This window comes from Orbicella faveolata, unplaced genomic scaffold, assembly GCF_042242905.1.
Source record: "Orbicella faveolata isolate gen_17 unplaced genomic scaffold, um_ofav_v1 contig_3, whole genome shotgun sequence".
Lineage (NCBI taxonomy): Eukaryota > Metazoa > Cnidaria > Anthozoa > Scleractinia > Merulinidae > Orbicella > Orbicella faveolata.
Window position 1 is genome coordinate 17,905,527 of NW_028301558.1, and position 21,322 is coordinate 17,926,848.

At 38.5% G+C, this 21,322-nt stretch overlaps 3 protein-coding genes across 4 annotated transcripts; 1 reads left to right on the forward strand and 2 right to left on the reverse strand.

Annotated features, from left to right (window-relative positions):
- Positions 1-217: 217 nt before the first annotated feature.
- On the reverse strand, positions 218-10,427 carry LOC110047859 (aspartate aminotransferase, mitochondrial-like). The gene is made up of 12 exons (XM_089297563.1): positions 10,283-10,427; positions 8,395-8,551; positions 7,474-7,602; positions 7,277-7,336; positions 6,425-6,498; positions 5,744-5,831; positions 5,388-5,456; positions 3,347-3,382; positions 2,888-3,038; positions 2,023-2,265; positions 1,582-1,655; positions 218-826 (listed from the first exon to the last, which is right to left on the reverse strand). Exons 1-12 carry the CDS (start codon positions 10,363-10,365, stop codon positions 704-706), a joined length of 1,287 nt encoding a protein of 428 aa, XP_089153689.1. The 5' UTR covers positions 10,366-10,427; the 3' UTR covers positions 218-703.
- Positions 10,428-10,444: 17 nt separating this feature from the next.
- On the forward strand, positions 10,445-18,639 carry LOC110047857 (uncharacterized). Its single transcript, XM_020753599.2, has 8 exons — positions 10,445-10,598; positions 10,772-10,931; positions 11,894-11,937; positions 12,346-13,424; positions 15,400-15,515; positions 15,691-15,835; positions 16,278-16,551; positions 17,239-18,639. Exons 1-8 carry the CDS (start codon positions 10,579-10,581, stop codon positions 17,423-17,425), a joined length of 2,025 nt encoding a protein of 674 aa, XP_020609258.2. The 5' UTR covers positions 10,445-10,578; the 3' UTR covers positions 17,426-18,639.
- LOC110047858 (uncharacterized) lies at positions 18,354-21,314 on the reverse strand. 2 transcript variants are annotated; one of them, XM_020753601.2, is made up of 6 exons: positions 21,142-21,314; positions 20,878-20,902; positions 20,178-20,372; positions 19,484-19,599; positions 19,070-19,189; positions 18,354-18,493 (listed from the first exon to the last, which is right to left on the reverse strand). In XM_020753601.2, coding segments are annotated over exons 1-6 (630 nt in total). In that variant the 3' UTR covers positions 18,354-18,492. The 2 variants fall into 2 exon arrangements, with proteins under 2 accessions (XP_020609260.2, XP_020609259.2); XM_020753600.2 differs by having other exon boundaries at positions 18,354-19,189.
- Positions 21,315-21,322: the final 8 nt, after the last annotated feature.

Genomic DNA, 21,322 nt, shown 5'->3' on the forward strand with positions numbered 1-21,322 from the left:
TACCAGGTCTGCTTATCTGTCACCCCAGTGCTCGCACTAAAGAGTCACTTTCGGTTATCTAAAAGAGCCTCCATGTTAGCATGAAGCGACCAGGAATATTAAAAACATTATAATTGGTAATCCCTTGTCCAATTCTGACCCTCTCTCTGTCCCTTTGCAAGGGATGTTAGCTAATCAACAGTCTGACGTTTAAAAAAAAATTCAAATTATTCAACCCTGTATGTAAATAATGTTTTATTACATCAAAACTTCTGGTCAGAGTTTGTTTGTTATATATACCTTTAAACATTTTCTTATATATGGTAGTTTCTACACTTACAAAAACACGTTTCTTATTCAGGTGAGAATTTCAGCGGATATGGCAAACTACTAACATAATCATTAAAATCTGGCCGCGCCAACACCCCTCTCTTCGTCGATTTTCAACTCTCGACCCAATTTTCTCGCGACCAGTATTCGAGAACTCTTCGCTCGTTCGGGAACAATTGCTACGTAGGCTAACTGTTCTTCCAATATCCACTCTCCTTATTAAACCAATAAACTACAGACATACGAGGTCAGATCACAGGATGGGTATTAATCAGATCTATTTAAGGAAGTCGCTTTGACTTAAACGATGCACAGAAACAAAACAACATCTTCAGAAGAAAACCCGCCGGCCGGAGTCGTCACATTAACGATGTCGAACTGTTCCTCGAGTCTATTACTTGGATACTTCATGCATTGCGTGAGCCAGGTAAGCAACATTCCCGGATGTCACACCGGCGATGGAAATCCGACCGTCCTTGGTCAAATAGATCGAGAATTCTTTCGTGAGTCTATCAACCTGAGGAAAAAATGCAATCAATAATCATTAACATTCAACAAACCATCACTCGATAATTACTTCATAAATAGATGTCACGCCTGGTTTTCTATACGACATAAGCACAAGCATAAGCATAACGGTAGACAGGACGCCCACGAGTGTTGCCTATGCTTGTGCTTATGTCAAGTGAGAACGCGCTGTTGTAAGCATAAGCATAAACATCATCCGCCATCTTGTTTTACTGTATCGAGGTACGAAACCGAATACAAGACAATTATCTATTCTGCGCAAGAGTGCGTCTTTATGCTCGAGTTGTGGGCGTCCTCAAAACCAGGCTTCAGCGTGAAAAGTCAATACTTCAGCACAGTTTTTTCTTCTTTTTAGATTTAGGGCTACGCCTCGCATGGAATACTTTCCCGTTAGCGCAACCCCTTTTGGTCTTTGCATTTTATTTCTTATTAATTTGCGATATATGTACATGAATATGAATTCTGAAAAACACAGCAGTTTACTCAACGAAGTGCACAGCGCGCGCAAAATGGCACGTACTGTCCAATTACAAGCATGACGCGTACACTGTCCAATTAATGCTCAAATCGGGCTGCTGATGGCCAATCACGTTCGAGAATTTTGTTATAGTTTTGATTAAATGAGAAATAGACGTGCAATTCGTAGTGAACCCACGTTATTTTCGTTTTGGCATCTGTCAATACTTAATAAACACCGCATAATCGTGAAAAGAAATCCGTTCGATGCAGCTAGTGAGCACTAACCTGGTCAGCTTTAAGCCCTGTGAAACAAAACATTCCAATCTGATTTGTGATGTGCGACCAGTCATGGGACGAACCTGGCGAGGAAAGAAATACCAGAACATGGATGTGATTGGTCTAAATGCACCACGTGACTGAGTATACCACAGTTAAACTAGAAAATATCCGAGAGATATTCCCCAACTGTCAAAAGAACCGCGTGTCGCGAAAACGTTTTGAGGGATAATAAACACAATAGCCTCCTTTTGAGATAACAAATATATTCGGATATTTGTCCCTAGACATTATCTGTTCCTTCAAAGCTCACAGTTGCCCTGAAGCTTTGCTCTCGGAAAACTGTTTCTGACAGCGAAACAGAACAATGTCCGGGCATATTTTCGCGCCAAATAGAGGCTATTTTTTTATATATTTTCGCGCCAAACGAAAGCTGTTATTTATATATACCTTCTTTCTTTAAATTGTCAACAAGTTGTTGCCTCATGGAGATAATTCTATCAGCCATTCCCTTAACTTCCACCTCCCACTGAGGTCTAAGTTCTGGGTCGGTTAACACCATCCCTGCAATACGAGCACCGTGGATTGGAGGGTTGGAGTAGAGTGGGCGGATCAGTATCTTGATTTGGGACAGGACTCGCTCTGCTTCCTCTTTAGAGTCACAGGTAGCTGTGATCATTCCAACTCTCTCACCTGATAAACAAGATCATAAGGTAAAAAATTAGTATAAATTGTTGCTGAACGTAGATTTACTACTGATTTTAAGTAAGAAGTTAGCAAGTGTGCTTAACTACAGGTCAACATAGATTGGCAAAGAAAACAGTATCACTCAGGGGTGAAAGGCATGCCAGTGGGATGCAGGGAGTATTAGGGAGTAGTGAGATGGCTCGAATTACAGGTTTTGGAACTCTCAAGACTGTGTCAACGCTGGGCACATTTGCAAAATAAGTAACTTAATCACAAAGGTCAAAAGAAGAAATCCTAGAAGTTTTTTACTTTGGTTTCGAGAGGTGTCTTGGTGCAAAGCCTTGGAAATGAGTTTTTCTTGTAAGTTCATTGTCTTACAAATCAAATTCACTTCCAAATGATATGAAAGGTTGTACACCAGGACACATTTTGAAAAAGAGGTACTGTTAAAAGCAACTCGGAAATGGCTTATTCAATAATTAGATTCCAAAGCTAACACAGGTTTCTAAGGCATGATGTCAATGAGGAAAAGCATTAGGGCCATGGAACACCACTAACATGTAAGTATTGCTTTAAACATATGTCACTTTCTTGACTGATAGAAACTGCTGCAGAGCACATTATTTACCGTAAAGGCCCATGTTCTTTGCAAATGATTGAGCAACTAGTACTTTATGCCCATCCTGAACAAAGTGTCTCAGGGCCCATGCATCCTTATCAGTATCGCCACTAGCAAAACCTTGGTACGCCATGTCAAAATACGGAAACAGCTTACGATCCTGGAAATATTACAACAAGCATTTGAGAATGCAAAATTGTACATATTATTTAATGATTTCTACTTGATAGATGGATTTTGTTTTCAGTTACATCTTATGTGATCATTAGAATTTTTAACACTTTGTAAGAAGTTTTGAGGTTTTGACCTACAGTTAAATTGCATTGTTTTCTACATTCATTTTGCACTCCTTTGTGGCTAAGATAACAAAATTACATAGAAGTATACTGAAAGTCGAACTTGTTAAATTGGTTGTCCAATCAAAATGGCATAACCCATTTTTTAAGTGTACTTTAAGACTCACAATACCTTTATGATTTGTGATAGCTCTTTCCATTCTTCCTCCTAAAGACAAAAAAGAAACGTAAACTTTGACTTTCATGTAACCTAAACCATATCCTTTAGACAGAGTGACAGCAAGATTCTTAGTAAGGCTTTGGCATGTCAAAGTAATGCTGTGTCTCCCTTCAGGTGAAAGACAGGTGGCTCAAACAACCAGTCAGTCCTGGTTTCCACACCATGACATAACCACGATTATTGCACTAGCTACTCCTCCCTGATTAGATGTGACATGTATGTCTTGGCAGGTTACCCCCGCCCCAAGCATTTTATTAAGATTACCATAACCATTTGCCTGTACCTGTTTATACACCTGTGTATTAGGAGAACCATGGAGCGTAATAACTACTTAATAACCGAGAGTGAGGTCGTTACAGGAAAATCTCAAACTGAGGCCTTGCCGTATTGACCTCGCTATCGCTTGGTCAATACAGTAGGCCGAGGTTTGAGATTTTCCCGTAACGACCGAACAGTCGAGGTCATTAAGTTGTTTATTATATGGCTCATCATATCAATAAAGAGAAAAATCATTCGAGTGGAAGTCGTCAATTTACATCCGGCGATGCGCGCGTCTACCGATTCATTCATCGTCTCAAACCTAGGGCAAAACTACACATAGTCAGTGAATTTCACCACTGTATTACGTATTCCGTTAAAAACACTCATTTCTTTACGGAAAAGTCACTGTCACAGCCTCAAAACCGTATTTTAGTATCGTGGTACCACAAGTTGATGGGGAAGTTTTTCCGACTTTTGGGGCGAAACGTCAACGGATATAGAAAAGACAGCAAGTGCTTCAAAATTGTCCAAACCAACCGTCTTTCGGTGAAAGAAGATACTAATGCTTCAGAATGCACTGCTCAAAATAAGCTTAACTCGATCTTCGCATTCGCTTTCGACAACATATCTTCGCCTTCTTCATTCTGGGATTTATGGATGAACATTTCAAGCCTTGTGAACGTCTGCAGTTATCAGAAACACTGCTACCGACAGAAACCGCCCGATTGTTTACTTCTGATGATCCTGGAAGCTGATTTACACTCACTTGTGTCAAAGCGAGGGAATCTATTTGACGAGAACTTTGACGGAGTTCAATACTTCGGTAATTGCTGTGACTAAGATGATAACTTATAAGTTTCTTTGTGGTGTTCTGCTCAGGATGCATGGCAGATCTGCCGATGGTGTTTTTTACTTAGCGATTTTAGCTTTACTTAAGACTAGGCAAACTTTGATTGTTTTTCACTAGTGTCCGCCAAGGTTACCGACTGGTAAGTCATCTATATAAATTTTATTAAAGAAATATCTCTAAACTTTTAGCTACTGCTATTCTCGTACTGATTTTAATCGGCTTTCATCGCTTCAATGCGCTTGAATTTTCAGAACCGGGCTCCTCCTAATTTGCATAATCCGTAATCGGCCCGTGGGCATTACGGGAGAATAATGCCCTACAATTCAGTGGCAATTAACCAATCAGAGCGCGCGTTATATCGGCCACAAGCCAAAGCCATATAATAAAGTACAGTATTGTATCTTGTCCAAGTACACAACACATTGTGACCTGGTCACTGCCTAATAATGAACTGCTTGTTCTGCAGTCCACAACACCTCTCTCCTCAGTGGAGGCTTCCTAGGAGGGGGGAAGGAGGAAGTGGGAGTGAGGGGCAGTGAGAGCATTTCGCCCATGCCCTCCTTGCTTCTTTCCCCCACAACTTAACTGCCAATATTTACGGTCAATGCAATACGTAAGAGGCCTCTGCAGAGGAGAGAGGTTCAACATGCAAATCATGATGCCATGACATATGTGTTTTGCTAGAAAACATCTATGCTTCAGCAACAGGTTTTATGGTTTGACCCCATCCGCCACACCTCAGGAAATTTCCAACTGGTTTTTGAAACCTCCTTACCCCTCAGAATTTTCAGTGACCTTTCCTGGCTGAGTATGGGTATTTCCTGGAACTTACACATTGTAAGTACAAGTACTACATACTTCATCCATTAACATTTCTCTTACCTTTGGATCCACTCCTGTTGGATTATGGGCACATGCGTGCAACAAGACCACTGAATTCTCTGGAATTTTCTGTGAAAACAGATTTATTGATTAGAATTAAATAACATTGCATCCCTGGAAAATGTCTATAAAGGTGCACAATCTGACACGAAGAAAGTGCTGCCTGGTCATCCTGGACAAGTAGATTTTCCTGCTGAGCAAGTAACTTTTCATTCTTACTTGCCTGATGGGCAAGCGCCCAGGCAAGTCAACTGCCAACTAAATAAAACAGTAAACTAAGACTTGGCACAGGACAAGCAAAATTTGACAGCTGCTCATCCAAAGGGAAAGCTAGAATAAACTGAAATTTAGCTCACTGCAATATCCTCCAAGCAGCCTTTGAAATCAAAGCCACAAGTCTCTGGGTCATAGTATCGGTATTGTTTTACTCCAAGTCCTGAATGCCTGTAGAGTAGAAAATAAAACACTCTTTTACTTTCTCTGATAATTAAGTTCTTATACTGTAAATAGGGTGAGTTCATGCATAGCTAATACATGTAGTAAGTGACTGAAAAAGTATATACAAGGGAAAATGATTTGAGTTTGAGATAATCAAGTCCTAGATAGCGAGGTTCTACTGAAGTTTCCATTTGTTCCATATGCTGTTCTCCTGCCCAACCATTTTTCTTTTAATACTTTAAACTCTGAGAACAACAACAACAACAACAACCATTTATTTGTACTCACAATTTATAAAATAATTACCATAAACATTAAATTAGTATAGAGTACTGCCTGCCCAAAATAACCATAAGGGCTAAAAAGAATGGGCAGACATTAAGTTACATAGATTATTTATACAGTTATCGGTCGGTAACACACTTACACACACACAAATATTGGCAGTTCAGTTGTGGGGAAAACAAGCAAGGAGGGCATGGGGGGAAATGCTCTCATTGACCCCCACTCCCCCTTCCTCCTCCCCCCTCCTAGGAAATTCACTCACTTCTTAGTCTCAAATGGAGATATGAAGTATGATAGACTGTCATGTTACATACTTGAGAATGGGTGTGTGGTTTCCCCAGGATGGGGTGGGTAACCAAACGTCTTTGCTTCCAGGAAAGAAGCTTTTCTGTGAAAGAAGTACACGATGCTATCATCAATGACATGGAGTTAATTAATAGTTATCAATCTTGAATGTCAAAGCATAATGCAAATTGCATTTGTCCTAAAATTTTAAAATGACCACCATCACAGTCCTAATATCTCCACATGCTGGTCCAGGATAAATGACAAGACTACCAACAAATCACTGGACAGGAATGATGTTACAGAAAAAAACAGATGGTATCCCATAATATTATTAACTACACACATGTCTCAGCATTGTTTCTTATCACATGGCTACATGTAGCTCCATGAGCCAGCAAGATGAACCAAATCCTTTCCTGTGATTGGTAAGTCAAGCGGGTAAGATGGTGCTTTCTTGTCTGCTTGGGATTACATGCTGTGTCCCACATGACAAAAAAAAGAAATCCCCGAAGCCATATAATTAATCCTTTATTGACCAAGCTTATTTGGTCAAGATGGCTGTATATTTGCCGAGTATTTTCTTTTTGCATGTCTGTGGACCTCAACTCCATCTCATCCATCTCATCCAATCTTGTCCATAAACATCCAAAAAAAATACCTTGGCCAATGTCCAGCCATCTTGACTGCATGCTTGGTCAATACCCCATATATAATGGGTAGAGTTTGACTCTCTGCATCTCTTAGAACTCCAAAAAGGTATCAGTTACTAACCTTCGGGAAGCTTGGACGCTTATGCCTTATTTCAGATCACACTATACGGCTAACACTGCATTGGAGCAGCTCAAAATACATGAAGCACAAAATACAGTTTAACAAACCAGGAATGCTGTCCCAATCCGAAGAGCTCCAGTGCCTGAGATAGCTTGTGCTGATGCATTCTGGAGAAAAAAATCAAATGAAACTTGAAGGAGAAACACCTGTAATGCAATTATACCACATACAAAGAAATATAGAGACAATCAGCTGAAGATAGTACTAAAGTTCAGAGTCTCGCAAATTTGAAACAAATACATACAAGGCTGTTCTTGATCACTTCACTGTCTTCTCCAAAAGCCAGTTTTGCCGAAGGCACAGTGAAATCAGGTAAACCATGAATAGGAGCATACTCTTTGTCTTGATTCTTAGCCAGTAATTTTTCTTCTGCCTGTTTAAAAATTACACAATGTAAAATAGAAGCGAGCTTTGTCCCCATCTACAATCTTTTTCAACATGACATACAGTAAAAGGCCCATCAGGGCATCAAAGTGAATCACTCGGGGATAGGCATGTGCCAGCAACCTTGCTTGCTGAAGACAAGAAGCGTTTTTGGGTTGACCCTCATATAATATATCTTGAGTGTCCAGTTCCCTAGACTATGAGATGTGCCTGAGATGAATCATGGCAGTTGTATCCAAAACTCGCTAACATTTAATTAATGAATAAAACTTAGCTATCATGATTCCCTATAGGTGTGTCTTACTTGGGAAACCTAGAAGTTTAATGCATGAAGAGTACAGTGACAGCAGTTTACTCCAGACCAGTTAATACCAGCACTATCCTTGATCAGTTAATTTAAATCTTAGTTATTTGCAATTTGACTATTGGAGGAATTTTTTTATTCAATTATCTCCAACTTGACCAAGGATCCAGTTGTATAAATTACATGCTCTAAATATTGCGCTCAGTACAATCCCAATGACTTGTTAATTTTAATAATATCCATTTAATTAATTCTCAATTTGGACAGTTAGCAAACAATAAAATGTCAAGTAATAATATTGCATGCTTGCATAGGATTTTGGGCAGAAAATATGATTCTCATTCAATGCAATATGGCAATTGAGTGTTCAATTTATCATTACTAACAGACGTGAGTGTAATATTAAAAAAATTGTTACTCTTTCATGTTAACGTGCAAATAACTGCATGAACAACCACAAACTGGCCAAATTCTCACCTTTCTCACTGACGGCAGAACATAAGGTTTTCCAGCATCATCTCTATAAGCGCCAACACCAAGGTTGATTTTCTTAGGGTTTGTATCTTTCTTGTAAGCTTCTGTTATCCCAAGAATGGCATCTGGAGGGCCAAGCTCAACCTGTGACCACCATGAGCTGAGAAAAGAAAAATATCAATGCATTACCATCTGGCCTTTTTCATAATGACTATTGTCATGATAAAGTAAGGTTTTTCAGTTCCATTTATTACAGCAGCCAAGTCAGTGCTTCAACAGTCCTAGTTTCTGAGGCATGATGCAACATTTTTTTACCTAAACAACTCAGCTGCAGGAGTATTCCTACAGTGTTGCTACACCCCATAGATATGGTGCTGATCTACTGAGGTAAACAGGGGGAGCAGGGATGGTGCAGTGGTGAGAGCACTCACCCGCACCAGTGTGGCCCGGGTTCAATTCCGGCCCAGTGCCATAAGATATTTGGGTTGATTTTGTTGTTGGTTCTCATCTTGCCCCAAAGGGTTTTTCTCCGGGCTCTCCAGTTTTCCTCTCTCCTCAAAAACCAACATTACCAAATAGGATAGAGGACCTCCATGAAAACCACCTAAGGCTGATGTGGCTTCCTCTCTAAATATTGTACTTTTTAAACCCAATAAGATGGTCTACAGTACATGAACCAAATTACTACTTAAGGGCTAAACTATCTGATGATTGCATGATTTGTTATGCTCATATCTATTGACCTATTGGAATTCATTAAGGACACGTTGTCTCTAAAAAGTAAACTGGAACCTTGAGTGGTTTATTTGTTTGTATGACATCAAGGAAAACAAGCACAGATGAGTATATACAATGCAAATTGTAAGTGCTGATCACATTAATCATTTACTAGCTTGAAATATCGATTAATTCTTGTGATGAGTGGTATGGGATGTTTATGATTCTGTCTATGATTTTAGTGCAGTAGGGTGTGGGGCTGAAGCCCGGGGGAGGTAATTTGGGAATTTCTGGGTGGGTATGTGCCGCTGGGAGCCTGGAACCCTTAGCCTATACCAGAGCTAGTTCAGCTGAATTTTGTTACACTATACTAGAGTAAACTCCCCAGATCCCCTCATCTATCAACACTGTTGAGGCTGATTTGCGTAATTTTAAACTTGCTGATTTGATTTTTTTGTATTTTTGAGTGGCAATTCCTGGTTTCCTTAGTCGAGATAAAATCTTCAACCAACTAGTCAGTTTTGTGAAAAATGATACCCTATTCTAGACCCAAACACTCTGATTTGTATACCCTATCCTAGAGTAAACTGCTTGAAAACCATACCCTTCACAGCGGCACATACCTATATAGCCCATATATGGCAGTGCGCCCCCCCCCCGGGGGGGGGGGGGCTGAAGTACATGTATAAGCTTATATACATGTACACTGCAAGGTTGAGACCCCATTGGCCGGTTTGGGTATCCCACATCCCACTGACTTTTGGCCAAGTTATACCATATCCTGTTTATTCCAATTGCAAAAATTAACAATTTTCATACTAAGTACCCCGGGATATCTGATCTAAATATCGATAATTTCCCCCCCAACATATCCTGTATATATCGGGCCTCATGGTTAGCCAAAAATAAAATGGACAGTATAAAGATTGTCTGTTTGTTTCAAAGACTAGTAGCAGGGCAGAAGACACATTTCCATGGTTTTTACATCACCCTGCACACTTTTAAAAAACTTTTTGGTATTATCATAATCATATCAGTTATTATGATAATAAGCTGGGAGCTGCCTAAGATTGCTGTGCAGCACCAGCTGCCTTGCGAAGAAACTGCACAATACAAAACATTTCGTCACCTTAGATCTGCGACCAGAAAATTAAAAGACGGACATTCTACAAACCTTGATCTAGATGATGCTGCAAGACAGACCTTCCCAGGATTAGATTTCAACCAAAACTGACTAACAAGCCGGGGAAAAGCCATGACTTAAAACAATTTATTCGAACCCTCAAATCTGTGCACAAAGGGACATGCGCAGCACGAGATAAAAGAATCCCACAGACAACAGTGCATTCTGGGATATCCGCTTCGCTGCGGAGAAGACGCCTTGTTTTTTTCGGTCCTCAGATCGTCGAAACGACAAATTGAAATTTAGCGGATGATTATTGAGGTGTATTGTACGCTTTTTGCTTTGCGATGATGGAGGAACTGGAGAGGTACATCGAGTTAGTCTTGCTGTGGCCATAGAATCAGCAAACTGACATTTCTTATCCGTAGCGTGCACGCACCCATTTCGTTTTGGGCTAACAAGCTTCTTGAATTGAAGTTGTTGTTGTGCAGGTTTTGCGGTCTGCTATTCGTTTACTGTAGACGTGTGTTTCTTTCTTAGAACATCAGAGGATCAATTAGGTGAAGAAGGGCTGCAAAGTCTTAAATTTGCGAAATCTTCCGGGACAGATGGAGGGCTTTCACAGCAGAGTAAACAGCGCTCTCGGGCGCGATTGCATCTAGCCGTGTCTTCATTGAAAGGGCAACCTACAGAAAATTACGTGAGTATAATATTCAAAAGGTATCCTCCGCTTGTTTTGGTGAGACTGTGAAAAGTCTTTGAAACGGTATTGTGGAATGAATCAGAATGTCCAGTAGTGAGTCTGCTCTATAAATTTATATTTTCTTGACTTAAAAACATGAATCAGTTATGCGAAATCATGCATAGAAAGGCCTCATGGGCTTTCTTTGTTTAGAGGACTTTGTGACATGCTTCTTATCGGGGTACACGTAAGGACTATTGGAGGTATTTTGGGGCGTAATTTTGGAAATTTACTCTATCCTTCTTGGTATATAAATATTAGTCTTCTGTACATCCACATATACATGTATCTTAGTCCTTGACCGTTAGTGTAGGTAATCACATGATTTTGAGTGCATTCTTGAGCAAATCGGAGCAACTTCAGAATACTCGGCCACTTTATTTACATGTGCCGGTGTGCTTTGAAGAACGAGGTGTATTCTTTCAGAGGCTAACAAAATTGCAAGGGCCCTAGAGTGAGTACAATTTTACTCTTTGAAAAATTTACAAGTGCTTCTGATTTACAAATAATGTTCAGCAATCTTCAGATGATCCACAAAACTCTTCTGAAATCTTCAGAGGGTGCAGGTGATCTTCAGAAGTGTTTGGAAAACATCTAATTATCTTCAGAAAACCTTGCCAAACTTTGACCGCCTTTGAAATACCTCAGATGGCCAACAGTTAAATACAGCTTTGCAGTCATGCACACTCCTCTGGTGTTACACTTTGACTGCACTGCTCTTAGGTAATCAGAATGGAGTAATTTTTCAAGGGTATCCTTATAAAATTTAATCCTGATAATTTTTAAAAGCCCATCCAAAAACTGGCTCTAAATTTGCAGCTTTCCCTGCTGTAAAGGGATCTATTTATTGCAATGACCTGCAGTTACTAAATTATAAGTTATAAATTAAATCACTCTTTATTTCATACTGTTGATTGCAGACCTCAGGGCACAGTATGAATACTGAAACTGTCACATCTAAGAGGTGAGTTTTACACTATTTAATCATTATTTTTAATACATGTAGAACGCTTTGAATTGACGTTACAGAATGTTTAAAGTGATAGAAAAAAGAAGAAGAAAGTACAAGGCTTACATGTACATGTACATTGTCTCAAATTAATCATCTTTTTAGAGGTTCCATCATGAGTTTTCATATAAATTCTGTGGCAAAAGATATTAATTTTGTGTTCTTTTTTAATTTAACTTGGACATAAATTTTATAATTCTAGATGCATCTCAGTAATGTAGAGTTTGACTGGGACTGAATTTTATAAATCAATATTTTACCCGCTACAGGTTATCAAGGTATGGCATGCTCCTTCTGGAAAAATTTTAAGCATTATTGTTTCTTCAGGTATTAAAGTTCTGATTGGTTGTATTTGTTTCATAGCAAAGCATCACGCAAGTTCAAACCAACTAAGATGACTTCTGATGCCGTTAAAGAATTCTACAACTTTGTCTTGAGTAAGAGAAAAAGGAAAGAAAGAAAACTAAAAAGAAATTTGACAAATCTAGATGAAGCAATGGATACTGCAATGGATCAGTCCACAGACACTTCCACTGTAACAACAGTTAGCTCTGATCACAGAAATGAACTACCCAATGCAGGAATTACTTCAGCTTCTCAGATGCCTGGGCCTGTACTGATGAACGTTGATTCCCAAGGAAACCCAATTCAGATGCCTTTGATGACACCACATGTCCTGCAGTTACCTGGTGGAGGTCAACCAGCACTTGTATTTTTTGTTGGATCACCAGGCATGCCTGCTATAGGAGAGCTACCAGGCATGACTAACGTGGGGTCCTCTGCACCTTTTGGAAATGCAGTGTTCTTTAGTACACAGCCTGTTACTCTGAATGTTGTGCCACAAGATTCTGCATCCAGTGGAGGAGTCATCGAGAAGGCCATGGAACTTGCTCAGTTTCAAACAAATCCTGTACAAAATGATAATCAGCAGCTACCTCAGAATGCAACGGAGTTGGCGGTTTCTGGGGGTGGTTTTATTCCACCCAATGCTAGTTGCAATTTGCAGTCTGGCCTATCACAAGGAACTTTGCCCGTTGATCACTCATTTAGCGCACTGCCTCAGGTTTCTCAAAATGTAGTCATAACGCAGTCAGTAGCAACTGGAGAGAATGTGCCCATCGACAATGTGTCACAGTCAGTAACAGTACAGACTTCACAGATTATGCAGAATCAGGGCTTTGCTGATTTACGGTCCTTTTTGGAAGAAGCACGGGCAGGAGTTGCTGGTATGGGAAATGTCAGTGCAGAAGCAAGTCATGATGCTGCTGGACCAAAGCTGATTTATAAAAGAAAAGGTTTAACAATCAGAGAGGTAATGACTCAGACAGGGGCAGACCCAGAGATCTTCATCGTCAGTGAAAGAAAGCTGGATTGTGAGGAAGATTCCTCTGTGGAGGAACGTCTAGAAAATTCTGGTACAAACAAAACTGTTAAAAAGCCAGGTTTGTTCTACAATTGCTGTATGTCCCATGAAGCCCTATGTTTTTTTGCAATATTTTTTTATCATATTGATTCAGAATTAATTTTTTGTTGTGGTTTATTGGGGTTTTTATGGTACATATACAATTACATGTAGTGTGTCTACACAAAGCATGGTGCACACTTGGGTATTTCATCTTCCCTGTACCGCATTGTTCAGTAATGTTTTATGTGATTTACCGTAAGCCTTGTGTATCATGCTTTGTACTGTACCAAAAAATCTTAAGCTAACCTGTATTTTTTATGTACAAGCTACAGTACCACATTAGTATATTTCCCACAGTACTGGTATATTTCAGGGCTGATAGGTGAAAGTGTGCAGTTTCTCTTTCATACAATGTACATGCACAGTAAGCAACTAAAAATCAAGACAGAGTAGTTACATTTTAGCTGCTCAAGTTCAAATCTATTAAGTTCCCGCCTTGTTGTTAAACCACTAAATGCATACAGTGAGAGGATCTTCTGGTCTTTATTATAAAATAATCTAATAATGTTCTATCACAAATATCATTCTTTGATTTGCTATGCTACTTACTATGAGGGGGGCATTGGGATTTTCGGTTTTGCAATTTTGGCTATTTTTTAGATCTGTTTTTCAGTTTTTGTGCCAAAAGACTTCGGTTTTTCAGTTTTGGTGTCCACTGCGGTTTACAGATTTTTCATTTTTTAGCATCTGGTTTTCGGTTTTCATATAATACACTAGCGGTTTTTCGGTTTTGGTATCTGATGTGATTTTTGGTTTTTCCTATTTTGTCCTATTTGGGTTCTGGTTTCTCTTCGATTTGAGCAGTAATTTATGTCGCATAGCCGCGAAACGCCAAAGTTATTGAGAGGAATGCGTGACAAACTAAATGTCACGGTAGGGGATCACTCGTCTCAAATGATGCCCAAAGCTTTGACCTCACAGACCAGGGCGATCATTTGGTCTGTTTCCAATGTGCCTCCTGCGCCAGTAACGGAAGAAGCAATTGTGGATTGTACTGAGTTTTTTTACAAGGAGGAGAAAGGCGGCAAGAAAGATGTTTAGATGTAAAGTGAAAAGGGAAGAGAGAAGCCTGCAGAAGCTAAAAGATACGAAAGCTTCAGACAAGTCCATGACATTGACAAATACTTTGATAAAATTAGTGTTAGTGTAGTTTGCTCTGTATGTCCCACTTGTCACCATTGTATTGGTTTTTGATGGTTTTGTATGCGGTTTTTGGTTTTGGGTGAATTTTTTTGCAGTTTTGGATGATTTTTTCTTTGGTTTTGCAGTTTCTAATACCTCAGTGCCCTCCTCCACTATGTACATGTATTCTATTGTAGATTGTGAGTAATCCAGCATTGCATGATTGTTAACAAAATAGCAGTGGCTTCTTTGCATTTTCAAAGTGTCTGTAAGGAGGATTTAGCTTAAGTTTGATAACAAATAGTAAATTTATACTAAAACAATTAGATTAAAATTAATGCTCTCAATTTCTGTGCATGACTGTAACACTGTGAAATCTCAAGCTCATACTCTATTTTATGTTAAGTACATGTAGAAGTTGAAGGGGTGTGTGGAATAAAGTCCTAAGCGACTTTTGGAAAACATTGAGGTAACCAGTATTCAATGAAATACCTCTCAGTAATCTATACACTTTACCCTACTTGTCTTCATTATTGTCTAAAAAGAACAGTAATAATTACTGTACTAGTTCTTTTGAGACAATAACTAAAACCAGTGTAAATTGTGAAAATTGCTGGTAGGTAATTAAATCCTGTCCGCCTCAAAATTTTCCAAAAGTCACTTGGGGCATTATTCCATGTACCCCTTCAACTTGCAATTTGTAACATTTAGAACAATGTCAATGTTGTTGTGAAATTGCCATTTTGTTAGTTGACTTGTAGACAAACTGATCTTCAGTGTACAATGTATATGTACAGTGTATGACTAAACTGTTTTCATCTTGTTTTAAGTCTCTGCAAGGGTGAGACGATTTGGATGTGACAAATGTGAAAAGAAATTTTACTCAGGCAATGACCTCAGACGGCACCTAACCAGTCATCAAGAGTCCAGGCCTTTCAGCTGTGAGGTAATCAGATTGCATATGCAACTCACAATCTTATGTATGTACTTATTTCTATATCCATTGCTTGTTGATGAGGAAGTGCTGGATAACTAACTAAAGTGGAAAGTAATTTTTATCCTTTAATAAATCTGCAGAGAAAAGTAATAAAAATAATTCTCATGTCTTCTATTCCTTTCAGGAGTGTCAGAAAGGATTTAGAACTGCTAGTGAATTAACCATCCACAAGGCTATTCATGTAGAAGTCAAACAATACAAGTGCGAGTTCTGTGGAAAGGAGTTCAGAACCAAGGGTTGTATTAAGTCGCACATCAAGTATCATATTGGTGAGAATCAGATAACTTTGATGTGATCTTCTCAAACTAACTAATAATTCATCGAGTTTAAACAAAGGAAATCATGACTGTGATGGTGTTTGGATATCTGATCTTAATTAGCATAGATTTTTATGATTTTATTTCTCCGTTTTCTCCTTAGTTTTAGTTTCGATTGAGAATTTTTATCAAACACTAAAAACAGTTTTCGACCACATTTCCAAACACCTCGAAGTTCGTCAAAAATACCCCACTTCGTGTCGTATTGTCAACTCTCTTCTTGGTGTTTGCAAATGTTGTCAAACACAGTCTTTCGTGTTTGATATATTCCATTTCTTTCATGGTTGTTTTAAGAGGTTTCATGAGTGCATGCAGTGTTGTTAGCATCAACCTCTCTAGGTTGCCAACTACTATTTCATTGAACTTAATGTATTGTGTTGTCTCTTTTCATCAGGAGACAAACGACACAAGTGTACAGAGTGTGACAGAGCATTTGTCAAAAGTGCAGACCTCAAACGGCACATGGCAGGGCACAGAAATGAGAAGAAGTTCATTTGTGATGATTGCGGTTCAGCCTTCACACGTCGAGATAACTTGAAGGCACACAGACTGCTGCATACCCGGGAGTCTGTGGTTACATGTGACTTGTGTTCCAAGGAGTTTATCAATGCTGTCTACTTGAAGAGACACATGCACATCCATAAACAGGCCAAGAAAAAACCATATGAGTGAGTACATGGTAGTCGTGTTCAAAAGACCTTTGTGTACATGTACATGTATTACCTCTCAAGATGGTGGACCAAAATGACAATTTTATCATCACGGTGAAAGAAAGCTGCAAATCTTTCTCTGTTATCCAAAAGTTTCAAATGGATAACAAGTGGTCAGAATGCAGGGAACTGATAAGAAAATTTTTTTTTTGGTAGAGTCAAACTGAAGGCGTCTAGGGCACGGACGAGTTTCCATATTGTTTTGGTCGTCCCTACAATTTTTAATTCATCACAGACAAAAGGACGACTGCAAATATGGATCCCTGGCCTCTTTATACTGGAGTAATTTAAGCACATCTACACTGTAGAGAATAAATCCCAGGCTGTCAGAAAGCTGCATGATGCATCCTAGATTCCCCAACACTTCACCAGGCACACATCAAGTTTGCTGTATGCAAATAACAAAAATTTAACTTGCCGACTACGTTTTCTATAAAGGAACAAAACCTGACTTAAAAGGCCTGTTCATATCCATTTCTGTTGTCAAGGCGATGGCACATCGGGTAAACTATCAAAACACCAAAGTCTGTGCTGAGAACCAAAATATCAAGGGTTTTTAAAAAATAATGATAATCTTATTGCACAATCTCTTTTTGTAATTCTGTAATAATTATATACATATTTTAAATTTTCTTATTTATTCAGATGTCAGTGGTGTCCAAAGACATATGAACAACTAGAAGGTTTGAGACGGCATATTCGACAGCACGTAGGTGATGAAAAATTTGTCTGTAAAAATTGTGGGAAGAAGTTTATAACCAGCATCCAACTTAAACGACATCTTTGGCTCTCCCATGATCAAGACAGTCCATACAGGAGATCTATTCTCTGAAGGACCATGAATATGAAGTTGGAGTGCATGAGGCACTGTCAGTGGATGGACACAATTACAATTTAATCTTCAATTACAAGTCACGGTAAAGAGTGGCTTATGACATAAATTAAAATGTTACTCATAAGTAGCGCCAAGACTCAATATGAAGTGAATAGTTACTATTTTGTGAGTGCTCATGGAATAGTGCATTAGCAAACAGGGCCAACAACAGTATGGGCAATTAGTGGACTGACAGATGACAGCTGTCAATTAGCATTCTATAATTATGTTGGTGTGTACAAAGTTATCAATAGGACAAAATAATCCTTCTTACGTCCTGCATTTATTTGTAACAGTAGGTCAGTTATTATGTTAAAGGAAGATCGTTTTGTTTGATGACTCTTTTTTTCGGTAGGTATATTATTATGATAGGTAACTCCCAAAAAGGGACATAAAGTCTACAAAAGGCAAGAGATAAGGAAATAGGATTTTTGGCAAGATTAATAGGAAGCAAGAGAAAAGGCAGTAATGGACCATCTTACTAATGTCACCAACCTTTTGCATATTTACTAAATTTGGAATGGTAAATTAATCTATGGACCAAGGGTTTTTTTTGTTTGTTTTTATGAAAAAGACACAAATTTACAGTAGACATTGCATTCATGACATCAATAAAAAGGTCCAGAGGTTATTTTTCACCCAGTTTCTTCACACCAATACATTGTAGATCTTTGTTTGAGTTACACATCAAACATTATTTTTGCATTGTGTTAAGTTTTGAAATTACTTTACATAATATATGGAAGAAGTGGTTTGTAGCTTTGTGCAATGGCATTCCCACCTGACTGGCCTGTTCTATTTTTTTTTTTTTTTTTCACCTAAATAATAAGTAAAGGACTAGGTTCCATAAGGGAACTGTTTTCTTTTGGTTGCGGGAAATATGAAGTTTCAGACCAACACAACGTCGAAGTTTATTTCATTTGGTAGTTATAAAAATTAATGTTTTGTTAGCTACTGACATTTGTGTAACCAAACACCCAATTTTGTACAGACAGACGACACATCCACAGTATATAAAGGGCCATTCTGCAATAGAAAGAAATATTAATAATATTTGGTTACAGCTGGGATTCGTTTTTTTAAATTACGGTTCTGCGTAGTAATACATGTACTTTTAATTAACACAAATTATTTGTTATGAAGTTAGTAAAAACAAGAATGAGCATGAAAAACTTGGTCTGAGCACAGGTTATGTTACTACAGTTTTGCTTTGTTTCAACTTTTTCTTTTTTTGACACTTTTTGTGACCATGTTTTCAGAATGTTCTGCATTTCAGTCAATACAAAGAGTGGTGAATAAAAGTGTCGTTCAAATGTCACTCACACATTAAGTAAGTTACAATGTAAGGCACTTTCTCTGAAAGAGCTGCAGAATGATAATTGAGTTAATGTGGAGGATTTTCCTACAGACCAGCATTTCTCTACAAGCCATGCATGTACAACATCCCCAGGAAGTGGAGGCATATTCCTTTCATTAATTCTGCATAGCAAATGTTGGCAACACAGTTGTACTGGACATTTCTTAGAACATCTCTCATCAGCTATCTAATAATACAGACATAATTATAATAGTTTTACATGTCTTGAGTGACCATAAATTTACTATGAATTCTTGGCCTCTTGAAGGAGGCTTTCAACTTCTTTTTCATAGTCTGCTTTCTTGTCCTGAATGAAAACCAGCTGAGGAAAATGAACTAAGGAAGAGTAGGCAGGAAGAAGCCTCCTAGAAATGATAAAGAATGAGAACTTGAACAAACTGTGGAAGGGTTCCCTAACAGAATTCTGTACAGATTGAACTAATAACATTATGACAAATCACAATCAAGGGAAATTTATTAAGAATTCGTAAATTACCTCAGGGTCATCAATAACTTCATTCTTCAATAAATGTTCCTGACCAATTTTTCAGGAAACTTGTGTCATTGTTGGCACTATTACATTGTGGAGGACAGTCTGACTGGTGGAACTGCTTGAAATCTTTTTGGGTATCTATTCATTTTTACAAGTGTCAAGTTACCTGATATGATCTCTGTTTTCAGTCAAGAAGTTCTGCACTTTTACTTCACTGCCTTTCAATTCATCTGGAACTGTCCAAAATATGACTGCACTGTTTATGTCTCTTGCTACTTTCACCTATAAATGAAAACAGTTAGACGGTCTTGTTAGCAAACTAGCACCTATTTTCACTGTCCAAAATTTTGATCTGTCTGTGAACAATACTCAGTATTGATGAAATGCCTCAAAAGGGATCTGTGTAAGCTGATTGGTTGGTTTCTCACCAGCTGATTGAATTTTACATTTCTAAAGATTTACATCACAATATGGAACATTTAGATCTGGTATTAGACCTCACTTTAAATATAAGAAAAACTGAGCATAGCTGAAATATTATGCCAAATCATCAACTGACAAACCCACAAAAAAAACTTCACAGAACTTGAAAGTTAACGAACCCACGGCTTAGTCCAAAATTACAAATCACTAAATAACAGTTGGTAATCTTCACCCAAATAATTTATGCCACGTACTACCTCATCCCCTCGCCATTCTTTCCCAACGGCAATGATTGTTCGCTAGTGTGCCAAACAATTTGGAGACCCACATCAAATATCTTCAAAATAACATTCACAAAATGCCACCTGCACTGGTGAGCATGACAATTATCATGGCTAACATAATAATTATACACTGTATGTCAAAACATCGAGTACCTGTGCAACGTCCACTTGATAATCCCCAATAACAGGGCTTAGAATAGGGTTTAGCTCAGGACCGTTAAGAACATCTTGAACCACGCCAAGCAATGTGTCTGATACAGCATGTTGTTTTATGGTGTCTGGGATATCAGGAGCATCCTCTCCTGTCAAGGGATCTAACTGAAAAACTTCTGATTGCTTCCAAGACGGCTGCAAGTGATAACGAAAATAGAACAAAGAGATGATCAAAGGCATGAGGTCTATGCCGTCAGCTCTTCAAGATAATATAGGAGTTTCCCTCCACACTGCATGGCACAAAATTGATGTACAGTGTATATTTTGAGCCACTCAAAGCAATAAATATAATTTGCAGTTTTGTTTTCATCGATGAAAATGGCATTTTGGGGGGTTTTGGCCATGGATGGTTTATTGGCATAAATATAAAGTAAATGTAATGAGGGCAGTGCTAGTAATTGGCAATCAACATGAGGATGTGCAAGACACACAAACTGGTACCGTCAGGGTGCCAGAAGCTTTTCATGCATGGTAAACAAAAAAACCCTGGTACCCAGGGAACAAGGGCAGTCTCCTCAAATTTCCTAACATGCTAATCAAGTAAGGTGGCTTTAAAATATTATATAGTCTTAAACAGCATAAAAATCGAGTGCATTTTACAGTTATATGAATATTTAAATTACTTAAATAGATATATTACCTTCCTCAGTGTGCCTGGATTTTTCCTGAAAATGTAAAATAAAAGATTAATACGGATATTTCACAATATAATTTACTGCACCCTTCAATAACACGCTGCAGTCTACATGTATAATCCACAGTAGGCAGACCTCGCAGGAAACAAAATTTTACTCCAACTGGTTCAAGGGGTAATGTCTATAGGCTTCCATAATTACAGTGTAGGTTGTGATCCCGTCGTAATAATTATGATTGATGGCAGCCAAAACCAGTCCCAGTCGCTTACTTTGATTTCCTCTTTCTTGCTCCGATGGAAAACTTGTCTTTGTACTTTGGTATGGATAGCGAAGAAAATATCCTTTGAGGAATAACATGGACGTCGAAATTCTTCAATACAGTTGTAGGGAAGGAGTTAATGGCAACACTAACTAACAGCCTGGATCGCAGCCACAAGCTCATTCCTTCAA

Excerpts from the sequence above, each read along its gene's own strand:
- LOC110047859 (XM_089297563.1), bottom strand. The coding sequence starts at position 10,365 with ATGGCTTTTCCCCGGCTTGTTAGTCAGTTTTGGTTGAAATCTAATCCT. Across the intron at positions 7,603-8,394 it reads TTCTGCCGTCAGTGAGAAAG|GCAGAAGAAAAATTACTGGC; the intron begins GTGAGAATTTGG and ends ATTTTTAAACAG. Across the intron at positions 6,499-7,276 it reads GGATTGGGACAGCATTCCTG|AAAAGCTTCTTTCCTGGAAG; the intron begins GTTTGTTAAACT and ends CTTCTTTCACAG.
- LOC110047857 (XM_020753599.2), top strand. The coding sequence starts at position 10,579 with ATGATGGAGGAACTGGAGAG. Across the intron at positions 15,836-16,277 it reads GCACATCAAGTATCATATTG|GAGACAAACGACACAAGTGT; the intron begins GTGAGAATCAGA and ends TCTTTTCATCAG. Across the intron at positions 16,552-17,238 it reads GCCAAGAAAAAACCATATGA|ATGTCAGTGGTGTCCAAAGA; the intron begins GTGAGTACATGG and ends TTATTTATTCAG.
- LOC110047858 (XM_020753601.2), bottom strand. The coding sequence starts at position 21,314 with ATGAGCTTGTGGCTGCGATCCAGGCTGTTAGTTAGTGTTGCCATTAAC. Across the intron at positions 19,600-20,177 it reads ATCAAGTGGACGTTGCACAG|GTGAAAGTAGCAAGAGACAT; the intron begins GTACTCGATGTT and ends TTTCATTTATAG. Across the intron at positions 19,190-19,483 it reads GAAAACAGAGATCATATCAG|GAGGCTTCTTCCTGCCTACT; the intron begins GTAACTTGACAC and ends TATCATTTCTAG.